Raw genomic sequence first — 17,987 nt, 5'->3', positions numbered from 1 at the left:
TTTATTTCATATTTAATGTTTAATATATATCTCCTTTTTATATTACTATGAGAAATATTAATTTTGTTGAGTGAGGCTATTCAAGTGGCTGGCACTGTAATATGCTTCAAATATACATACATATCGCTTAGATACTTATTCATCAAAAATAGGATATTAGGACAGGCTATTCATCCGATTAATATATCAACTACTACCTACATATGTATTGCTATTTACGTTTTTTAAAGAACGTTGTCTTGTATCCTATTATATAAACACGTTATTCAATAAAACATTACACACCAAGTTTTCAGCAAAGAGTAGTATAATGTTTCAGCTATAGGAGTTGTTTTATAAAGTTAAAATCTTTTTTTACCATCGACCGATATAATTTAAATTCTTTCATCAAATTGCAGGATTTTGAATGGAATCTGCAAAGAATTTCAGCGGGCGCATCCAAAGTAATTAAAATATGGTATGCTAATAATTTTAAGTACCTACCTAGGAGAAACTACTACAGTCTAAAAACAGACTTTATTGGCAGATGTTAAATTGCGTATTTGAATATACTTGGGTGCTAATCTGTGCTATGGCACTATTTTTGATGAAGATTGTACTTACTGACGTATGAAACGAAGCATCAGACACGAAATTATAAATTTACTGAACTGAACAAAGAACTAGGTACAGTAGGTACAACATTGAAATAATCTTGAATTTCTATCTTGTTTAAAATAGCGAAAGTAGGTATCTGTATTTTAGTTCCTTAAAAGTCAAACTTACCCCATTTCGCAGTCCAGCGGGCAAAATTGAAGCCATTTTGAGATTCCCCTAAGCTCCTGTTTTAACTTTTAAACATTTGAAAACAGAATGCTCGAGCGTTATTCGCTTTTTTTTTATTTTTGGAGCCGTAGCATAGCTGAAGAATAAAGCCGAAGCTTGCGATGGTGTAGAATCGATTCGGTATCCAGACAACGGGGACAAACAATAATTCTTCTGTGATATTGTTGGTCTGATTTACGAGGGCGATAGCTATTGGTAAATGGCAGTGTCACAGGGTGGTGTCACGCGACTCTATATGAGTTCAAGTGTTTACAAGTACCTATACCTAAAATCCTTTGAAATTAATGTATTACAACACTGGGATTTATAATATCGGCAGGAGCATTTGATTCACAAAGAGATCGGGATTTATTTAAGCCTGAGGCGTTAGCAAATAATGGAAAATGAAATGAAAAAACTTTAGACTAGCCATGCAAGGCAAAGTAAACTAACTTTTCTAGGACACGTGTTAACATCGCTAGCATGAATTGAGCACATTTTATAATACCGTTAACTTGCAGAGTAAAAAAATGAATAGAAATTTCTTCAGTAATTCATCCTGAATTAAGATCGGAAGAATCCATGGAAAAACGTAGAGTTCGACCACGCTAACTTTGCACTAACTTGAAAGTAACAATGCATAACTAAGAGCGAACCTACTTGACGTAGCATTTCGTTGAGAATACCTACATAATTTGATAGTGCTAATAATGATTTGCACAAGGGACAGCGTCATCTGTCATCTGCCATATCATTACTCCATACAAAAATTATGAAACATTTTGATAGCGCGATTCAAAATTTTACTACATTGAACAGCGCAACAACAACTAGCGTGTGATTCGTAAACTAAACAAAAAATATGCACGACTTTTGGTTATATTTAAAAAAAATGTTTGGCGAGTTTCAGAATTTCAGTACACGAATATGTAAAGTGCAAATAGATATGGAGTGAAATATAGAAAAAAACACGACCACAACCAAGTGTTACTTTACTTCCTAAAAGTTGCAATAAAAATCTATATAAAAGTAGGTACCGATTACTTAAAGGCAATGTAATATGTAAAACTACCTAACTAAATATGTATGTACCTACTATAGTTGTCCATTTTTAAATATTAATAAAACTTTTCGTGGCAAAACGAGTGTTTGAGAAAATGAAACATCAATGAAATCTGTTATCGATAAGTCAGAATTGTTAAAAAATAAAATACATATGTAACTTACCGAGAAGTTCCTAAACTCAAATTAATTACAAATCAGTTCATAATTTCCTTATTACGTAATTATATAATTTAGGTATTATAGTGTGTCAAAGGTTTGTTTGATTTCAAACATAGACAGAGAGAATCATACTATCTTTGTCTTACACTAGTACTAGCACCCAAAAGAAAAGGATGAGTATAGTTTTTTTTGTTCCTATTTACTGACAAGATTTGGTTGACCTAGTATACCTACAACAGTGCCCAAATATTAATAAACAATAATTCCTAGGTATATATACCTATAACAGACGATATCAGACGTGTTCCGTATTTAGCAGTAGCAATTTTCTTTAACAATACTAAAAAGTAAAATTATCCTACAGTATTAAAAATATCAATAACATTAAGAAACCTATCATCGATAACACACATGTCGATATTTCATTTTGTCAATCACTCTTTTTGACAGTAGGTATCTCTTTGTCTATTATTATTATACATAAAATCATCAGCTGACAAAAACAACGGATAACTTTTAAAAGTATTTTTATATTAAATTAAAAGTAGGTTATTACTTACAAAAGCTACTAAAAGTGGATATTACATATATTATACATACATTTCATTTTATCTTGTGATTTAACAGAATCAATTTGATAGTAAAACTTCCTTATGTCCATTCTAACTTTTGAAAAGTCGCGCGAAGTTTCTCATACATTTGCCTATTTTATTTAACTTTATTATGAAAGAGTTGCGTTTTCTTATATATGTGTACAAAAAATCTACTTAATAATCTTTATTTTTGTATAGAAATCATCAGATATTAAATTTGGTAAGCAATAATTAAAATTATTTCAAAACCTTGCTAAAATGAAACGTAGACAACAGCGCGTCCATCGTCGACTCGTCATGGATCTGTCAAAAAATGTTTCCATTCGTTCTCGTGTTGTTTGCAAAAATATAAATCAAAACTACTATGTTTTTCGCGCTAATCATGCATAATTTCATCTTCGTTGTGTAGCTCTGTGTTCTGCTTTTTAAGTGTTTGTGTTTTGTTTGTGAAAGAATGAAGGAAACAAGCTAATTCGCCAAGTGGAATTGGCCACCATTAACATTGTTTTAGATTTAGCGGGACGAGCCCATATATTTTTCTAGATGCTGCCTTCTATGCCAATTTTGTTTACGAGAGATAGCCAAGATGGTTTTGGTAATAAAATTGTGCCGAGTACTAGTTCTTCCAGTCAGAATTTTGCTCCTATAATTGGTATAAACCCTGAGGTGAGTCAGATTAAGGCATTCATGTGGGCTATTGCGTATTCGTGGAGTTATTCGTTTATGTTGCATTCTAATTACGTTTACTATACCCTAAATAAATCACTTACAGATATATGAAAACTACGGGAATGTATTATTTTAAGCTTTATTATTTATAATACACAAAGTTGGTAAACACTAAAGCCTGAAGATGACATTACAAAAATTGAATTTGAATTGAATTTCAGTGTTTAACTTGGGATTTTTTTGCTTTTTTTAGCCACCTCCTCAAAAAGCTGATCTAAATCCTTCATTGCCTGTGCAGAATGAGTTAAAAAACGATAACCAGGATAAAAATAACAAGCCAGCTAAGGCTCTTGAGGCAACAGAGACCAATGCATTAGATGCAGGTAAATATATCCGCATTCCTATGCTCATATTTTTGCTTTAACACTATAAGAATATAGGGATGAAGAAATGTGTCATTAAAGTAGGTCACAAGAATTGGCAACAGACATTATTTTTATAGGTAAACAAAACTTGGTAATATAATATTCACATCTAGTGTGATTATTGTCTATGCACATTTTTAGGGTTCCGTAGCCAAATGGCAAAAAACGGAACCCTTATAGATTCGTCATGTCTGTCTGTCTGTCCATCTATCCGTCTGTCTGTCCGTCCGTATGTCACAGCCACTTTTCTCCGAAACTATAAGAACTATACTGTTGAAACTTGGTAAGTAGATGTATTCTGTGAACGCATTAAGATTTTTACACAAAAATAGAAAAAAAAAACAATAAATTTTTGGGGTTCCCCATACTTCGAACTGAAACTGAAAAATTTTTTTTTTAATCAAACCCATACGTGTGGGGTATCTATAGATAGGTCTTCAAAAATGATATTGAGGTTTCTAATATCATTTTTTTCTAAACTGAATAGTTTGCGCGAGAGACACTTCCAAAGTGGTAAAATGTGTGTCCCCCCCTGTAACTTCTAAAATAAGAGAATGATAAAACTAAAAAAAATATATGATGTACATTACCATGTAAACTTCCACCGAAAATTAGTTTGAACGAGATCTAGTAAGTAGTTTTTTTTTATACGTCATAAATCGCCTAAATACGGAACCCTTCATGGGCGAGTCCGACTCGCACTTGGCCGCTTTTTGTTGTTTCCTTCAACTTAGAGTCTGTCTAAGCTAACTTGAACAAAGTCAGGTAGTGTCATTATAAACATCATATTTCCATAGAAATTTGACATTAATGATGACATGCCCACACTATGTCATTGCAAATGCCATGTAGATTTAGCTTAGTGTGACTCTGAATGTATACTTGTAAAATAACAAATTAAAAAATAAAATATGTGTACATAAATGAGATCTATAATTTTATAATGTATTTCTTACATGTTTTGTATTTGTTTCAGCTTTAGTTAGATCCTATTACACAAAAGTACAATCAAGGTTTTCTTCAAACCAATCGGTGCCTACCAATAAGTTTGTACAGTTCCAAAGTCTATTGAAATCTTTCGACCCTGCCAAGGAGACTCCAGTAGAGCTATATAGGAAGATAGAGGAGTTATTTGGTGTAGAGCATAAGGATTTTGTAGAGGACTTCTTACTGTTTTTAAAGCCGGGACAGGCAGCGCAAGTGGGAAGGTTCTCCGACCATTTAATGTTGATGAAGATGACAAATTTTATAGAGCTGTTACAAGTAAGTATCACTTAATTTACTCATATTAGAGCAAAGCATGATTTGTCCTTTGAAGTTTGTCTATGTAATTTGTTTGCCGTAATACAGTGGAATCTACCTACCTAGTTTTGACTTCAGCAACACTTAACACATTTAGTGCCAAAAACCAGACTATCGAGTATTTTATGATTTCGTTCCCAGGCCGGACCACCCAATAGTCGGGATTGTGGTACTGCAGCTTTATATGACGAAATTTTTGTGGCCTGGTGCGGATGGCTTGTTTGGCTGGATGGCAATGAATGTGTTAATATGGCAAATGAAAGTGACACAGCACACAGCCATTCTTAGTATTAACAAACCACAAAGTGAATGTTTGGCATGACATTAACTGTACTTTGTTCATGTTTGTTTTGTGCCTAACATCATCCACACTGTTAACTGACAGTTTGTAAACCTTATTACAAGAGGCATAAGGTCCACCGATGGACAGTTAAGAGTGTTGCTGTTTATATATTGGTCCTTTCTGATTTTATTAATATATAACTGGTAATCAGCAACTAGAAATCAACTCTACATTGCCCTGGTCATCTCTTTTTCCTTGTTTATTTAAATACTTCATTAAACTGCAGTATTCTAGTGATCATGGCATGATATACATTTTAAAACTTTTCTCAAATCTTTATATTTAATAACATGAATAATTAAAATGACTGAATGCTGCTCCCAAAATGTATCACTGCATAACTGTAAAATTTTAGCATAACTGGATTTGGCCTACCTTAAACATTCCAACTGATTTTTTTTTACTATTAAGCCTTTTTAGGGTTCCATAGCCAAATGGCAAAAAACGGAACCCTTATAGATTCGTCATGTCTGTCTGTCCGTCTGTCCGTCTGTCTGTCCGTCCGTATGTCACAGCCACTTTTCTCCGAAACTATAAGAACTATACTGTTGAAACTTGGTAAGTAGATGTATTCTGTAAACCGCATTAAGATTTTCACACAAAAATAGAAAAAAAAAAATTTTTTTGGGGTTCCCCATACTTCAAACTGAAACTCATAAATTTTGTTTTCATCAAACCCATACGTGTGGGGTATCTATGGATAGGTCTTCAAAAATGATATTGAGGTTTCTAATATCATTTTTTTCTAAACTGAATAGTTTGCGCGAGAGACACTTCCAAAGTGGTAAAATGTGTGTCCCCCCCCCCTGTAACTTCTAAAATAAGAGAATGATAAAACTAAAAAAAATATATGATGTACATTACCATGTAAACTTCCACCGAAAATTGGTTTGAACGAGATCTAGTTAGTAGTTTTTTTTTTATACGTCATAAATCGCCTAAATACGGAACCCTTCATAAGCGAGTCCGACTCGCACTTGGCCGCTTTTTCTTTCCTTAAATTACAAATATTTTATTACATTCCAACTCATGGTCTAGTCTATACTCTACTATTGTCATAATATATTCTATGACAATGTGTGATTTCTTTGATGGAAAGACCCATAGAAGGTAGCATCCTATAGAAGTGGTCTACGCGTGCCTCCGTGAGGGACAAAACATATAAATTCGACCAATCATAGCGTCGCAATTGCGACGCTATGATTGGTCGAATTTATTTGTTATGGTGGGCAACAAATGAATTCGACCAATCACGGTGGTCAATTTACGGTGGGGAATAAAACAAGATGTGAGACTGTGACAAGGACAAACAATAATAGCGCTTTCGCTGCTACTCCTACTGAAAGATACATAAGACTATCCCGTTCTGTCAGTTATCCCCACCACTCATGCCCAATCCAGTTATACTAGATTCATGGAAAGACCCAATTTTTTATTTAACCCTTTGAACGCCGCGCCTGTCGTGTGCGGCGTGTCATCGTGAACCTTGTCGGAATGCAAGAAGGTTGATATTGGGCTGTCGCAGCACGCGTCAGTTGACGTCTTTGGCGGTCAAACGGTTAAAGCGTGATATCAATGTCAGTCTTACATTTTTTTCATTATTCGCTTTTTATCATTTTACACGAAATGTTTCATTGCCTTTGCTTGTATGTGTAATATGTATAGAATATTTATTTGTATGCTGAGCGAATTTGTAACTGATAATTTTTAAACCTTAGGACATTAGATCCACCAATGATCAATTAAAGAGTGTTTTTGGTAATATGGTTTGATTTTTTCGATCGCATCGATATTTTTACGCAATAAACTGTTTATAAAAATAAATATGTCATTTGCGGAGTAGAAATAAGGATATATACTTTTTGTAAGTATAGTACGGCTCTTCTGAGGTGAACTTTTCGCTTCAAACCTTAATCTTTCAAACAAAGGCCATTGTCTCGATTATCGCAAAATTGCTTGCTCCCGACTTAGCACGTGCCAGTACAACATTCATATTGAAAAACAACCGGTATCGTCATAGTATTAAGATTCAAATTTAATGTCACTGATATTCTAGATATTACGTTTTGGTAGTGTAGGACGATAAACCGCCCCGAAGCGATACGGCGCTCATATTATTTTGATACTTAGTGTGGTGTTAAAAATGAAACGTGGTTATTTATTATATTGTTTTATTTAAATTATTAGCTTGCGGTGGTAAATGTAATAATTTACAAAGGTGCAGCTGCAAGCATTGTTATTTTTTCTTATCTTTAAAATAATGATACTGTGAAATTAGCACCTCTGATGTGATGCCGACGCATAGTAACAATAAAAACACTGATAAGGCAAACGTGGAGCTTTGAAGCGTACAGCTTTTCTAACAAAACGTCACGTGTCAACGGTCAGAAGAAAGGTCGGTTATAATCAGTGATCGGGGATTTCTATGCCACACCGCGGGATATCAAGTCGAAATGGTAATATGGATACGCCACTTGGCCCGCGATAGGAACAAAACTGTTCGAAAAGTAAACGCTATTTCGGTGTTGGTAATTCGTTTATAAAATAAAGGACTGTAAAAAACATGGGTCTCGACTCGGTCGTTGAAAGGCAATGCAAAACTGATAAGGTAATGCGAGCTTAGTGGTTTTATTGATATATTCAATTGATCTGTAATCAAATTTTCAATTATTAATATTAATAATATATGCAATGCATGATTAATTGATTAACAGTAACATGCCAAAACACTCTCCTATATCGCACACGAATCCGGGAATCCCGCGGCATATGCATACTAGCATAATGATTGAGGTCATTCACCCCAAGTGGCATAGACATCCCCGATCACTGGTTATAATATAAGAAAGAAATTGATTATATCTGATTTTTTATGACACGATTTTATCTAGTAGTACGTATAACTGTTTATATACCTACACGGAAAAATGTTGATTATACCTATGTTAAACTTATTAATCTTAAATTTACATTGTTACCTTAGATTTTGTTATATAACAAATATACAACGCTTTATCATAAATAACCGTGTTTCATTTTTAACACCACACTAAATATCAAAATAATATGAGTGCCGTATCGCTTCGGGGCGGTCTATCGTCCTACACTACCAAAACGTAATATATAGAATATCAGTGACATTAAATATGAACCTTAATACTATGACGATACCGGTTGTTTTTCAATATGAATGTTGTACTGACACGTGCTAAGTCGGGAGCAAGCAATTTTGCGATAATAGAGACAATGGCCTTTGTTTGAAAGATTAAGGTTTGAAGCGAAAAGTTCACCTCAGAAGAGCCGTACTATACATGGCTGAGCAACTGAATATTTTTCGTTAACCCGCTCCGTGCAACCGCGCTAGCTAGCGGACGCCCTTAGCCCATAGGCATCTCACAATTTCCTACTTAAAATCACTAAAAAAGTATGTGGGAGGATAGAATTTTGTTTATATAGGGGGTCGTGTCCAGAAATCATGTGAATAGAGAATAGAGAGCGAATCATGTGATCGTTTAGAGGGAGGGTGGGGGTAAGGAGAATATCACGAATTATCACGATGGGGAAGGGGGGGGGGGGGGTCAGAGAAGATATCACATGTATTTTTTTTCAAAGCGGGAAAGCCAAATACAACAATATTACTCATAAATTTAATCAGATCAAATATAAATCCGCTCTGTTTATATATATAGGTAAGTAATAAGTAGATTTTTACGATGGCTGTTTTTGAGAGATAGCATCTTGAACATATACAGAAGAAACGATATTATAATTATCACGTGATCTTGTGGCAGGGGGGAAGGGGGTTGCGTTAAAATCACCAAATATCACCAGGGGGCCGGTCAAAAATAGGCCAAATATGATCACATGATTTCTGGACGATCCCTAGGTTACGCACCCCTAGGTGCAACAATTTCATCTAATTCTATCTAATAATACATTATATTGTGTACCGTTTAAAGTTAATATTTGTGTACATTAGATAACTCAGTGGGCATCCTGTTTTGTTCTGTAATAGGTACATTCGGTAAAATCAGTACTCGTTGGTCTGTGGTTGCTCTTGATTAGGGTTTTTCAAATATACAAAATGTTTTTTTAAGTGGAACAGTATGACAAAAATCTGAAACTATTGAAGATAGGGGAAAATTGTCTCAGGATATCAATAGTTACGGATCTTACCGTCCAAGTTTAAGTTAAAACGAACACTCTGTAGTAGGTACCTAGTGTTGCGTCATGAAAAAGGCTGAAAAAATTGATTGTCTATACTTCTATAGTATTATCGAATTACAATACAAAAAAAAACCGGCCAAGTGCGAGTCGGACTCGCGCACGGAGGGTTCCGCACCATCAACAAAAAATAGAGCAAAAAAATCGTGTTTGTTGTATGGGAGCCCCCCTTAAATATTTGATTTATTTTATTTTTAGTATTTGTTGTTAAAGCGGCAACAGAGATACATCATTTGTGAAAATTTCAACTGTCTAGCTATCGCGGTTAATGAGATACAGCCTGGTGACAGACGGACGGACGGACGGACAGCGAAGTCTTAGTAATAGGGTCCCGATTTTTACCCTTTGGGTACGGAACCCTAAAAATTACTATCCCTGAGCGTTATCTGCTGTACCATCGTCGAGATCGAGTGCGTTCCTTGCCTGCTTCATTGAACACGAACGAACTTCTGATTTCTGACACTCCTTAATTCAACTTCATTCACATCACACAAGAAACTCATTTCGTCATACCGTCTCTCTCTTTCCAGTCGTCTCTGTCCCGCAAACCGACGGTGCTCCGCAAGGTTCTGCGCGCCATCTCGAGCGCGCTCGTCGGCGGAACCGGCGCCGAGCTGAAGACGCGCGTGACGCCGCACCTGCGCGCGCACCCGAAGCTCGCCGCTATGTTCAAGTCGCTGTTCCCTGACGAACGACCACCCGATAGGTGATTACGTGGCTTGTTTTCTCCCTCAGGCTGAATACCCAGGGTAAAATACAGGGTGTCCCTAGCCATTGGACAAGCCGAAAAATACATATGCATTAGGGTATTTAGAACCAGTATACAAAGTATCATAACAATCGGTGTAGCGGTTACGAAGAAATTAACAAATTACGATTTTTTACTTTCGAGCAACCTGTATGGTGTTAGTAGTTCCTGAGGTAATAAATAGTATGAAATCTTCTTTGACCGGTTTGATTATCTTTTTTATTTATGAAATAAGATTCTGACTTTTGACAAATATCATCATTGCCGCACATTTTTAAACCAATTGTCAAAAGCACTGTTTTGCATACAATATGTTTCTTTTTGTTGTCGATTATTGGAAATAACTTTTGTTTGAAAATTAAAAAAAAATTAACGTAACTAGGGTAGGGTAGAAGTAACTAGGGCTTCTAAATACCGGACTTCTCACAATACCGGTATTGATACCGAAACAGTCTTCATCAATACCGGGATCCCGGGATATGGTAGATAGGCTGCATGCTTGTTAACCACCAATTAAGCCCTCTCCAAGAGTCTTCTCATTAATTCTAGGGTACAGTACCTAAGAAAGAACACTAGCGCAACGCGCTTCAATCGGGTCGGGCAATGTGAAAACGTTCTAATATGAGCATTTTTTGTTGCAGTTTATACGAAACCGGCGTGGACACGTTGCATGAGAGTTTCCTTACTGACGACAAGGGTTACGACGTGTGGACGTTTCCTGAGGAAAAGTACAATCGGAGGCAGCCCACAGACAACAAGGGGTTTGACACTGTGGTGAGTATCTTTATGGCTCTTTCATTAGTCGATAGGGCCCCGCGTGCGGGGTGCGGGAGATGTTGCAGCTTATAGGAAACCGCATGAGTTTCCTTACTGACAAGGGTTACGACGTGTTGACGTTTCCCGAGGAAAAGTACAATCGGAGGCAGCCCACAGATAACAAGGGGCTTGACACTGTGGTGAGTATCTTTATGGCTCTTTCATTGGTCGATAGGGCCCCGCGTGCGGGGTGCGGGAGATGTTGCAGCTTATAGGAAACCGCATGAGTTTCCTTACTGACAAGGGTTACGACGTGTTGACGTTTCCCGAGGAAAAGTACAATCGGAGGCAGCCCACAGATAACAAGGGGCTTGACACTGTGGTGAGTAACTTTATGGCTCTTTCATTGGTCGATAGGGCCCCGCGTGCGGGGTGCGGGAGATGTTGCAGCTTATAGGAAACCGCATGAGTTTCCTTACTGACAAGGGTTACGACGTGTTGACGTTTCCCGAGGACAAGTACAATCGGAGGCAGCCCACAGACAACAAGGGGTTTGACACTGTAGTGAGTATCTTTATGGCTCTTTCATTGGTCGATAGGGACCCGCGTGCGGGGTGCGGGAGATGTTGCAGTTTATAGGAAACCGCATGAGAGTTTCCTTACTGACAAGGGTTACGACGTGTTGACGTTTCCCGAGGAAAAGTACAATCGGAGGCAGCCCACAGATAACAAGGCGCTTGACACTGTGGTGAGTATCTTTATGGCTCTTTCATTGGTCGATAGGGCCCCGCGTGCGGGGTGCGGGAGATGTTGTAGTTTATAGGAAACCGCATGAGAGTTTCCTTACTGACAAGGGTTACGACTTACGACGTGTGGACGTTTCCCGAGGAAAACCACTGACAACAAGACGACGTTCCGTTCTGAGCAAAAAAAACAACCACGTTTAAAAATAAATTTTATCGTCTTATTAATACAGTTCAAATTCATATAACAGCACATTAGAAGAGGTACTTTGGACTTTCACTTGGCCATACTCATGAAATTTCTACATTGGCCATGTCGGCAATGTCTTACAGACGTTTTATTACTGAAGAAAATATAATAAAACTAAGTTATTATTTCTAGTACCTGCACGGTCGGGTGTTCCTCCAACACGGCAGGATGCTCCGAGCAGCCTGCGTCACCTACCCCTACAGCAAGGAGCCCTATCGGGTGCGACCCGACGAACCCCCCAAACCCAAACCCCAGAAGAAAAAGAAAACCCCCAAATCACCCACCAAGAACATCAAAGACGTCAACGACAACACCAAAAAAGAAGTACTTAAAAGCCCGAAAAAGAACGTAAAGAAAAAAGAGAAGGAAGCGTTAAAAAGAGAGAAAAAAGACAAGACTGTTATCACAGAGGCTCCCAAACCGAAAATCGCGAAGATCGAAGTCACAGCGACTGAAATTAAAAAGGAAACTAAAAGTAACTGGACTCGGGAGGAAGATAAGACTATGTTGCAAGTATTAAAAGGCGAAGCGGGGTCCGAACAAGTATTTGGGAGGATACAGGAGTCCCTCCCCCATAGATCGTATACGGAAATCAAGGAGAGGTTCTGCCATGTCATGAGTTTGCTTCAAGAGATGGCGGTTGGCGAGGTCACGTAGTAACGAACTGATTATTGTTAAGTGTATTTATAATTTTTTAATGAATAAATTTATTTTTGACTTTTAGACTGTTGTTTCAGTTATTAGGATTATAGACCGTTTAGATATAAGTAATGATCGATCAGCTTAAATCACTACACCTTATAAAACAAAGTCATACAAAGTCCCCTGCCGCGTCTGTCTGTTTGTGTGTTTGTATGTTCGGGATAAACTCAAAAACTACCGAACGGATTTTCATGTGGTTTTCGCCTATTGATAGAGTGATTCTTGAGGAAGGTTGTGTATAATTTGTTAACCTTTTGGACGCCAATGACCGATATATCCGCACCGTAGGTTCAACGTCATAATCGGTCACAGACCACAGAGCAACATCGACCTACGTGCATATACATAAAGTTCAACTTCAGTTTTGACACTTCAATGATGTGGCGTCTGAGTGACAGCTTTTGTGTTTGACACGACGTGGAAAAGGTTAACCCGTGCGAAACTGGGGCAGGTCGCTAGTTTAACTATAAAGCGAGCGAATTTGTCAAACGGTCTTTGTCATGAATTCATGATTCTAGAATTAGTATGGATCGGGCATGAGTGGTGGGGGGAACGGACAAACCGGGATAGTCTTATGTATCTTTCAGTAGGATTAGCAGAGAAATCGGTATTACCATCTATGGCCATTGTACGTTTTATATTTTGGTAGACTCTAGGCCAAAGTGCCAAATTTTAAAAGAAAGCATAGACTAGGAGCCAGCCACGGAAAATGATTATATTATGACTGTATATTTCACAAAATATGTAGTATTATAGTGATGATTTATCAGTTCATCATGAATTAAAATGAAACAAGGTTTAAATCTACAACTTGGAAACTCAAACTTCGTCTTTGTTTGACAAGTGTCAAATCAATAAGTCATTTTAATAACTTTATTTTTTATACAATATTTTATAAATGTTTAAATTAGACGAGAACTACTATCATCGAAAATGCTTCTTCGAAAGAGAGCCTCAGGTGCCCACGCAGTCACAGATAAAGAAAAAGATGGGAGAGCCTTTGGCAAACGTTTACTTCAAGTCCATGACCCCAAAGCTGAAGGTTCTTGCCGGCTTAGAACCAGTCATGAAGGGCGGTGGAGCAAACTGGTACATGCCACCACATGAGATTCTAAAAAGTCGACATGTCCTTAAACCTATACGGAAAGAACATCTCTCCAAACTTAGTTACATTGGCATAGACGGCTACGCCGAACGTATGCATGAGGAGCATTTCCAAAATATGGAAAAAGAGAAACAGCGAGCTTTAGAGAGAAGCGACCAACTGTGGAAAGTGAGAATTGAATTAGCCTGCCAAGCTCAATGGCAAGATGAAGCCAAAGATGCGGAAAAAAAGAACACCGCCATGATTCAACAGGCTTTCCATGAGTTCACTATGCTGTATTCCACTTCAATAAACAACATTGAATCACTGCTTTTCCAAGCGGCTGAAGCGGAAATCAAAAGAACTAGAGAAGCTGCGTTTGAAAAAATGCAAGCGCATTATGAAGGTCTTCTGAAACAACAAGCGACTATGCTTTATGATAGATACGCTAAAAAACTTGAAAAGAAAAAGTCAGAACTGAAAGATCAGTTTTTAAAGAAGATAAATAAAGCTAATGATGACACTTGGAAAAACATTCACGATATTAATGTTGAGAAACACGTTGCTATAGAAAAGTTGAGACATCTACTTGAATGTCAGAATTTGGCGTGTCAAGTATACGTTGCACTCAAGGAGAGGGAGGAGTGCGCAAAAGAAATGGAAAGTGCCATACATAAACACGAGAAAAAGGTCAAACGTCTCGACGATAACATAGTGAGGAAAGACGTAAAAATTGCACTGGCTGCCGCAAAAGAAAAAAAGGTACGAGAATTCGACAAGATTTGGCAGAAAAAAGTTTGTCACACCGTGAAGAAGTTCCAAATTTTTGTGTCTTACTGTCTTAACACGCTCCCGGAGTATGCAGAGTTCTTCATTAATATTGAGAAGCTGATGATGATTCAGCTAGAAGAGGTAATGCAAAATCCCAGCGCTGAGAGTTTGTTTGAAGAGGAAAAGGAAAAGGTATGGACACCCGTGGCACGACCGCACCCTTTTTATCTCTGCTGCGAGAAAGGATATAAGCCGGAAATTGACAAGAACCTCTGCCCAGTTCATTGCACGGCGAGCGCCGAGCAGTTTCCAGTAGTTATCATCAATAAACGATGCATATACGCCGCTTGCGATAATTTCAACCTGTTCACATCTAAAATAAAGGATTTCGTGGACGGTGAACGTGGCGACGACGCGGATTTTGTTGATGATCACGACTACACCTACGACGTGCCCGTTAGATACACGTCTTCGACTCATTTGCGAGGATTACAACTAGAAAGCTCGCTGATGCAAATCTTACAAAATGAACGACCCAATGTGAAAGGAGTCTCGACTGCGTGCTGCGTATGCAGACTACCCTACTGTTTCTGTAGTCCGATCAAAATAGAAAGTCCCAAGCCGGAGATCAAGAAAACTCCTTCCATACATTCTATACCATCTGGCAACAAGATAAACTCAAGGGAAGTGGAACTAAAACATGAACGGGAACCTAAATGGGAAAGCTACATGGACTTCGTAAAGCCAAAAAGATGTGAATGCGCAAAGATAGCTAAACATCACTTGCAGGAGCACTTACCTGCATATATGAGGATCACGTCCCCTTATGATGCACCTGAACTACCCAACTACGAGCCTTGCGACCTCGATACTCTGAAAAAGCTGGTTCGGAAGGCTCAGGGCAAACGCCATCAGCCACCGCCTCCTACCAAAGTCCCGTCCAGAACTAAAGACGTGGGTACACAGTACTCTGACCAAGAATTCGATGAGTTGTGCACATGCTTTTCGGATGAAGAATTGGATAAGCTGTTCCATGAGATATTGAATAGTTCACAGGGTAAGGGGAAAGATCGGTTTGCCGTGGTCGATGGTTCTGTGTCGGACACAAACAAGAACCCTGGCACAACAAACAACAACCCTGACACAACAAACAAGGACCCTCGAGTCTTCGCTGCAGCACGCGCCTTTTCACTTAGGATTTTGCTAGAAGGCGCGCCGCAACTCGAGGAAATCTTTAAAAAACCATCGTGTTCTTGGTCGCAAGATTAGTGCAAAACGTTATATTACTGATGGTTAAATGTTTTGAATTGACCTAATTAAATAATAAAAAATAATAATAAATAAAATAATCTTTATTGCAACTTTGAGTGGTTACATAGCATTGGTTCCTGGCTCTCAAAGTAGGTGTCCCTGTGTCTCAATAGCCAGTTCCTTCCCAATTACAAGCGTCGGTAATGTTACAAGTTAGACATTTTATATTTCAGTTTCAACAATATTAAAATTAAAATTAAAGAAAGATAATCTAAACATGCGAAACTATGATGTGTGTGTACGCGCGCGTGTGTGAGTATTCTGTATGTCTGATTTTTAGAATATGTGTGTGTTTATGTGTGTTTACGCGCGTGTGTGTCTGGTTATTTTAGATTGTATGTACTAGAACACGCTTCGTAATAGCTCTTCCGCTTCATTATAATTTAATGATTTTAACAAAGTCTTGATTTTGTTTTTTAATTGAAAATTACTAATGGTGTTTATATTAAGGGATAGTGAGCTATGCGTTTGTTGCCAAGTGTGATTGTAGGTGCTATTAGTCTGTGGTATCTTCGTAATGTTTGATAAAAAAAAGTTTGCGTACACTTAATACTTCTGCTATGTTGAAAAGTAGCTCAGTAGGGTATCGATATGGAAGATAGAACATTACTTTTAGAACTGCTCGTTGTTTTTAATAATAAGTACCTAATTCCTATACTATATTTATAGCATTTTGAATTATTGACGATTTGGTCTGGATTATGCAAATTTAAAATCTTATCTTATAACTTTAGAGCAGCAATTCATGATTATTTATTTATTTTTATATATATTTCGGGGATCTCGGAAACGGCTCTAACGATTTCGATGAAATTTGCTATATGGAGGTTTTCGGGGGCGAGAAATCGATCTAGCTAGGTGTTACATCTAGGAAACTGTCATTTTTGAGTTTTTATATGTTTTCCGAGCTAATCTCGGTCTCCCAGATATTGGGTATTAGGTAAAAGAGTTAATGTAGCTGTGATTTTACTTGGAGATATGGCAAATATTTAACATGGAATGAAATGAAACTGCAGGTTCAAACACTATTAGGTTAAATATATTTATATGAACATGTGAAAGAAGGTAACCATGCTACATTTTATAGGTAGGTATGTGTAGATCGCAATACAAGATCAGAGGGCCTACCGCGAACCACGTTCGAAGTGTTACCTCCCTGTCACACTTACGTACGAATTTACAAGTGCGACAGAGAGGCAACACGTCGAATGTGGTTCGCGGTAGGCGCTCTGATATAATATAACGATAGCACTTTTTGTACATGTTTAAGCCTCGATTGTTTCACCACCACTTCTCCCGTAAACTGCGATCTATTATTAGCTCTTTCTCGAACGCCACCTGCGCAGAGAACATAGTGTAAATTAAATTAATATACTGGGTCAAGCAAATCTTGTCAGTAGAAAAAGGCGGCTAATTTGAAAAATCGCGGGTTAGCAACGTAGTTTGAATTGTTCGAAAATTGCGTGTCATTTATATCTTATCTGTGGAACTGTTTAGTTTAAGGCGTGTCCAGACGAAGACAATTTTTCGCCAATCTGAATAAAAATGTCCGATCAAATCAGGACGTGCGGACGCAAACACCAATTTGGCCACTTTTACCAATTTTAAATTTATTTCACCGCTGTAAATTAAAAAAAATGCCACTAACCGCGAATACTAGCGTCACAAATTGGTATTCTTGCGTCCGCACCCCATTTTATCGGTAGCAAGGCCCCAACGTTCTCGGTTCTCAGTACAAAATTTATCCGTCAAGCCGTAGCCATTTTGGTGGTGGGCAAGCTGTGTATGTGTGCGTAAAAATGAGTATGTGTGAGTTTATTGCACGTTTTAGGGATGTGAACTTGTCGATTTTAATCATGTTATATATCGATAATATAATGGATCAACCAAATCTTGTCAGTAAATAGGAACAAAAAAACTATACTCATCCTTTTCTTTTGGGTGCTAGTACTAGTGTTAGACAAAGATAGTATGATTCTCTCTGTCTATGTTTGAAATCAAACAGACTATATCTACCCAGCGGAACAGAATGGCGATT

At 37.7% G+C, this 17,987-nt stretch overlaps 2 protein-coding genes across 2 annotated transcripts; both read left to right on the top strand.

Annotated features, from left to right (window-relative positions):
- The first annotated feature begins 2,910 nt into the window (after positions 1–2,910).
- Positions 2,911–12,806, top strand: LOC134655393 (uncharacterized). Its single transcript, XM_063510852.1, has 6 exons — positions 2,911–3,287; positions 3,544–3,673; positions 4,692–4,978; positions 10,115–10,290; positions 10,974–11,106; positions 12,214–12,806. Exons 1-6 carry the CDS (start codon positions 3,165–3,167, stop codon positions 12,736–12,738), a joined length of 1,374 nt encoding a protein of 457 aa, XP_063366922.1. The 5' UTR covers positions 2,911–3,164; the 3' UTR covers positions 12,739–12,806.
- An 823-nt stretch (positions 12,807–13,629) lies between these two features.
- On the top strand, positions 13,630–15,956 carry LOC134655272 (uncharacterized). The gene has a single exon (XM_063510722.1). The coding sequence runs from the start codon at positions 13,682–13,684 to the stop codon at positions 15,905–15,907; it is 2,226 nt and encodes a 741-aa protein (XP_063366792.1). The 5' UTR covers positions 13,630–13,681; the 3' UTR covers positions 15,908–15,956.
- Positions 15,957–17,987: the final 2,031 nt, after the last annotated feature.

Source organism: Cydia amplana, chromosome 16, assembly GCF_948474715.1.
Source record: "Cydia amplana chromosome 16, ilCydAmpl1.1, whole genome shotgun sequence".
NCBI classification, from domain to species: Eukaryota; Metazoa; Arthropoda; class Insecta; order Lepidoptera; family Tortricidae; genus Cydia; species Cydia amplana.
This window is presented reverse-complemented; position numbering and strand designations above follow the sequence as displayed.